The sequence below is a fragment of the Humulus lupulus genome, chromosome 2 (genome assembly GCF_963169125.1).
Source record: "Humulus lupulus chromosome 2, drHumLupu1.1, whole genome shotgun sequence".
NCBI lineage: Eukaryota > Viridiplantae > Streptophyta > Magnoliopsida > Rosales > Cannabaceae > Humulus > Humulus lupulus.
Window position 1 is genome coordinate 281,075,475 of NC_084794.1, and position 6,321 is coordinate 281,081,795.

General features: G+C 35.5%; 3 protein-coding genes across 3 annotated transcripts; all 3 read right to left on the minus strand.

The window, feature by feature from the left end:
- Window positions 1–617: 617 nt before the first annotated feature.
- LOC133819532 (uncharacterized) lies at window positions 618–1,582 on the minus strand. Its single transcript, XM_062252802.1, has 4 exons — window positions 1,431–1,582; window positions 1,249–1,353; window positions 988–1,156; window positions 618–909 (listed from the first exon to the last, which is right to left on the minus strand). The coding sequence occupies exons 1-4, from the start codon at window positions 1,511–1,513 to the stop codon at window positions 817–819; spliced, it is 450 nt and encodes a 149-aa protein (XP_062108786.1). The 5' UTR covers window positions 1,514–1,582; the 3' UTR covers window positions 618–816.
- Window positions 1,583–1,679: 97 nt separating this feature from the next.
- On the minus strand, window positions 1,680–2,985 carry LOC133815571 (uncharacterized). Its single transcript, XM_062248392.1, has 3 exons — window positions 2,890–2,985; window positions 2,571–2,825; window positions 1,680–2,021 (listed from the first exon to the last, which is right to left on the minus strand). Exons 1-3 carry the CDS (start codon window positions 2,983–2,985, stop codon window positions 1,680–1,682), a joined length of 693 nt encoding a protein of 230 aa, XP_062104376.1.
- Window positions 2,986–4,288: 1,303 nt separating this feature from the next.
- On the minus strand, window positions 4,289–6,321 carry LOC133815573 (plastidic glucose transporter 4-like; the record flags this gene model as incomplete). Its single annotated transcript, XM_062248393.1, has 5 exons — window positions 4,289–4,620; window positions 4,901–5,015; window positions 5,182–5,270; window positions 5,998–6,071; window positions 6,162–6,321. Coding segments are annotated over 5 exons (519 nt in total), but the record flags the coding sequence as incomplete, so codon positions are not given.

Below are 6,321 nucleotides of genomic sequence, written 5' to 3' on the forward strand. Positions count from 1 at the left end.
ATGTACAACCACAGAGGCTCAAGCTCTGAACAATATCATACCCAGTATACAAAGCATGTCCTAATCACATGTTTCTCATGCATCATATGCAATATATCCAACAATCCAACATGCACCAATACTAGCCATGCATGCCACGTTCAATAGTCAACCAACATGCATCAGGAATAACCATGCATGTCATACTCAATAATCAACCGACACGCATCAAGGATAGCCATGCATGTCATACATAATAATCAACCGACATGCATCAAGAATAGTCATGCATGTCATACATAATAATCAACCGACACTACTACAAAATTGACATGGGACGATGGTTTTAAACCGTCGTATGGACTCTCATACGTCGGTTCTAATACCGTCGTCCCATGCAATGTCATGCCATGTAAAGCATAAAACGACAGTTGAAATAAAAGTGTCATCTCCTGTCATACATGAGATGATGGGTCCTATACAAATGAGACGACAGTTCCTACTAAAGCGTCATCTTCCTGCAGTACATGAGATGACAATTTATGTGCAAGCATCGTCCCCTGCTATACATAAGATGACAAGTTCATGGAGACCGACGTCCCATATAGAATATGGGAATTTTTTCATGTCTCTATTTTCAACCACTATATTCATTCATAATTTCCTGTGTAATTACAACATAGTTCAGACATAATCAATAGGTAGACAAAATCAATAGAACTCAGCATGTTCCAAATCTAAAATTACAATATCAAAATATACACTTGGAATAACTATGTAAGTACTAACTAAATACTACAATTAGTATATTTTTTAATTATGATTTCAAAAGTTACTCTAACTATGACTCATCCGCTCAAGAAGCTTGGCTGCCCATTCATTTCGAGTTTCATTAATTTCACCAAGTGTATTTGTATTCTTTCCACCACACTACAAAACACAAAATAAAAACTAAGTCAGAAATTAAATCCAATAGAATTGTAGTTCAATACTAATAAATACACTTACATTACTAGTTAGCCATCGCATTGGTGTCTCATTCAAGCAATAGTCCTTCATCATCCTTATGATATAAAATCCGCATTCTACTGACGATGTTTGACGAGAGAAATTGACTATTTTCCACTTGTAATTTTTTTCATTCCTTCCTGTCTTTCGCTTAATGTGTGAAGAGACACTATATATACATCAATATGAAGAGCATATTAATTTTTTATTTCCATATCAAATAACCATATTATATTCTAAAATGAGTTTCAAATGTATTACTTGTTCATAAGGTTCTTCAAATCATTTGGAGGAGATTTTCTAAGTGGATCAAGATAGTAACATGTATGGTCATCTGAATCAATGATCACTAACATCCAGTGACGTCTGCATTTAAACAAAGTTATTAAAATAAACATCATAAGGTATAAGTAAAATTAATATTAAATGAAAAATTTACTTACAAGAAATGATATGGCATTAACCAAGTTTGACCCATTACTGTGTTATTGATACACTCTGAGATAATTTCAGCCCGATTATCCATATTTGTCCCAATTCTCGATGACCACGATGGCTCAATGAAACCAAAAGAGTGTGATATCTCTCTATCGCACAACTCGAAATATATTATACTACATACATGAAAGTTAATGATATTATAGTTATACTTAAAAAGAAACTAAAATATATAATGTTTATTAATTTAAAATTTACCTGATATAGAATGAAATGCAAGATGCGCCGATTTCTTCCATAAGTCCAAAGTGTACTATATCCTCATGTGAGATATATAAGGTATATTGTTTGCCCATAATATTGGTCTCCATAAGAATGTCAATCATGAATCCTGGTTCTACGTACTTAACTGAACCTAGAAGTATCTTCAAAAACATGGGAAGTCCAGTGGGAACCTTGAAGATAATCGGCGACTTACTAGCCATACTTGATCCTGCCTCTTCTTGAGTAGTGGGAAGATGTTGTGGCGGATGTTTTAGGTCTTGTGTTGGCGGACAAGCTGCTGAAATCCTCTTTCTCTTTAGTCTCTTGGGTTCCTTCACAATTAACATAGAAAAGTTAGATAAAAAATCACAAAATACATTCAATTTATTATCAATGCAAATGCCTGTCCAAAATTGATCTCTTCCTTTCATATATACATGTATAAATATATATATATAATATTCTTCATGGAGGGCTATAATTCTTTTAGTTGTAGTAGGTGAGAACAAATGTATTAAAAAATGTAAGAATTTAGGAGTGTGAACATATATGGTTGTACATGGGAGGCATAATGAGAAAGACATTTTGAAAATATCGCAAAAGAGAAGTTTCTAACACACTATTTTATTATCTGTCTGCAGCAGCACTTGCAATTTATAGGTTGTATTTCAACCAAAACCAATAATGTAAATATATAATTTAAGAGATTAATTAAGTATGCTATGTCAATTCCTTTGGCACATGGCTCCTCACCAGTACCACACCATATATTTCTTTGTCAAAATCCCCATCTATTACACAATTTACTCCCTCTCTCTCCATGAAATTAAATATTTATGGATCTTTCAAGATGAAATTTTTTACAGCACACTAAAAGTTACCTGTTCATGATCATAAGTAATGATCAGATGCGATGGCCAAGCAACATAACTGTTGACTACATGAACCACAAGAGTCATCTCATCCCCAACTGAGACTGGTAGTTTTGCACTCCCATCTAGACATCTATCAACAACCACGCGATAGTTACCAGGTGCTAAACTTTTCCCATGTACATTGCCTTTGGTAGCCACCACCCGTCCAAGAGCCACAACATCACCACCTTTCTCAATGTATAATTTGCACTTAAAATCTTTCTGCAATGATGTTATAGTTAGTATAAGTTAAATAATCATTTCTAAAAAATATAAGAGAATTTACCTTTAGTGGCTCAGGATGAATAGAAGGTGAAGGTGTAGGTGTCTCATACAAAGTACTAGTGTCAACAGGTGCCTCAACTCCTGGAGTAGGGTCCATCAGTACCTCAACTTCTGGAGTACAAAGCACTAGTGTCAACAGGTGCCTCAACTCCTGGAGTAGGGTCCATCAGTACCTCAACTTCTGGAGTAGTGTCAATTGGTGCCTCAACATCTGGAGTAATGTCCATCGGTGCCTCAACTTCTGGGGCAGTGTCAATTGGGGCCTCAACTTCTATTGTATTGACTCTAGAATGGCTGCCAAAGCTAGAATGACTATCAAAGTTAGCTTGCATATGTGCCATCTTGGTTGATAATTCTTCAAGCTTGGACATGAATGATTCTTTCAAATTTTCAATCTCTTCCCTATGTCGTATGTTGGATTGTCGTTCGAACTCAATTTGTTTTTTCTGCAAGCAAAAACAGGCTTATGAAAGTAGTCTCTTTGTGTGACACCTCGACTCTAGCCTCGAACTCGACCGGGGTGCTCAGCAGTACCTAACACTTGTGTTAGGATGTCATTTGTTCCAATTTCAATCAGTTTGCCCTCTTTTCTTTGCTCAAGCATGTCTTCCTGTACAAAATTGAATCAATTATATGTTTGTTACTAAAATATAAAACAATTACCAAAAGTCATTTAACATTTTACAACTTACGATGGCCTCTCCCTTGACCTTGTCACGCTCGATGACATAGTTTCCAGAAGAATCTTTTCTGGCCTCCTTCCAGAGTATAGATCGATCTATTTGCTCTGTTGTGCCCCACTTAGCTTGTTGCATGTAATAGAATTAGGTCAATTTTAACATCAAATGAAGAAAACATAAAATCAGGCATAATACGTTCTATATATGTACTTACTAAATCAACTTCCAATTCAGTATAGCTATGGCGTGAAGTCCTATGAGGGTATTGTAAATGATTACGCCTTTCTTGTTGTAATTTTCTAAAATCATGAAACTCTTTGGATGTCCTTCTCTTGACAAATTCTTTCCAATGTGTTTCTTCTATATGATAGCTTGGTGGAGGTTTATCGAGACCACGAGAGTTTGCTTCCAAAAGAGACGGGTCATTAAGGTAAGGGACTATAAACTTCTTGTTCAAATTACATTTGAATTGTCTCCACTTATTACCCACCGAGCCAATACTATTTTTTCGCATATTCTCATCTAGGTGGAAAGCTAGCTACAAATAGTTTAAGAAACTTTGTAAGAAAAAGAAAATATAAAACTCATCAATGTATTTCAAAACATAGTAAAATGTCTTACATTGACATCCTTCCATAAGCTGTCCAATATAGATTTAGGAACTTCGCACCAATTGTCAATGTTAATTGGCACCATACTTTTGGCTTGCATTCCTAAATAACATTTAAGCTCTCTGTTTGGGGTCCCGATCGATTGCCCCCTGCTATTGAACCTCAAATGGTGTTTGATTCCTTTAATTTTATCTGCTATGATCTTCGTCAATCGCACTATGCCTCGTGTCTGCTTATGTGTTTTCTTTTTATCTTCCACGTTCTCTTTATTATTATCCTCCTCCTCGTGGTCAACATCCATGGAACCACCATCAGTCTGCTTATCGATGGAATCAACATCAGCTTGCTCATTATCACCCTCTAGGTACTCCTCAAGAGTACTGAAAATAAATGTAAGAAAATTTCCTTCACTTCATTTGACTTGTAGGAAGAAAGGCAGTGCTGCCAATACACAATGCCATTGTTTCAGCACGAAACTGAAGCAGTATGTATTGTCTCAAAACTATATGATAAGAAAAATAATAGTTCACCTTTTAGGAATTATTTTCTTTTTATCTATATATATTTCATTTTTTCCCCTTGCCTTGAATATAGTACAGCTAAGGAAAGCATTCTCTGAATTATTCATCAAGTGGAAAGTACACAAGTTCAAAGAAATTTGATTATATAGGTACGAAAACACTGGTGCATAACATAAAAAACAGAACAAAAAGTCACTCACCCAATGCATTCCTAATGACAAAGCAACTGCTTTTGCTCTGATTCTTGAAGCAAATATCTCTGGTAGAAGAAGAGCAGGCACAGGACCAGCACCAAGTGAAAACGACAAGACATAGCTGTTAATGAAACAAAAGGCCAAGTTCAGGAATTCACGGTGATAAAATGGTCACTATGTGAAGGGACTCACTGAGTCAGAGTACTACTACATTATATTTATTTTTGAAGGAAAAAAAGAAAAGAAAAAAAGCTTTTCAAAGGCTGCCATGAAAAGTAAAAACTTACAGAACAGTCCCAAGAACAGCAAGGGGGCCAGAATATGGTGCCAGAACCTTCCAAGTAAAGGACAGAGAAAGCAGCATCATAGAGGCAGCCTAAACAAGTCAGCAAGAGCGTTATCAGTTTTAATAATACCATAAACTGAGAAAGCTTCACATTGAAAGACTCGAAAACAGAACATCCCACACCCTACTTGAAAGGTTTCAGAGATATCACACTTCTGTCAAATTATATTTTATGTAATTGGGAACACAGCAACAGGTGAAAGTAGTACCATCAATATATGTCTAATTCAAGCACTGCCTTAATGGATAGGTACAAACTTTGCTCTTGATTACTACATAAATTCATTAGTAGTTGATTGGTAGTAAAATAGAATTTTCTTCTCTTTATAATCTATGTAGATTCAGTGTCCAAGTTCACAAGCTACATGATTAGACTCTTGTCAGTGCACTAGTCTAATATTGGATCAAGAGAGCAAGACTAAGCAATCCCAAGTACAGATTGGATTAGTTCTAGAAGCTTCCTCTCCCTAAACAAGAAAATTGTCTACTTTCTGTTTGAGTCTCCTTTCAATCTTAGTTCTTAAATACAGATTCATCCCTAATGTAACTAACCTAGCAACAACTTAAAAAAATCCTACAATTAAATTCTCAACAGAAAAACAGAGCTTTAACAACCCTTTAACATATACAAAGCTTATCACTATATTCTTGAATATAGTGGAATACAAGAAAACATAATTTTTTTACATCAGTTGATGAAAGTATAAATACGTATATCTATATACAAATAAATGTTCATGGGGAAAAAACACAGTACCATTCCACCAAAGCTTGTGATTAGAAGACTCTTTCTTCCTTGTCTATCCATCAAGGATGATGCAACAACTGTGCCTGAAAGAGAATCAGTTGGAAGTCTTTATGGCATGATGCAAAGTGAAACCAAAATTTAGAAAACCAAGTACAAAAGACACAGAAACTAACCAAAGACATTTGCGGCTCCAACAAGAGCACTTGTTGCAACATCAGAGGCAATCCCCGCACTACGGAATACAGAAGTTGAATAGTATACAACAGCATTGATCCCAGCCAACTGTTGAAACAAGAAAAGTGCTGCACCAACGCTAACAACTGCAACAAGAAA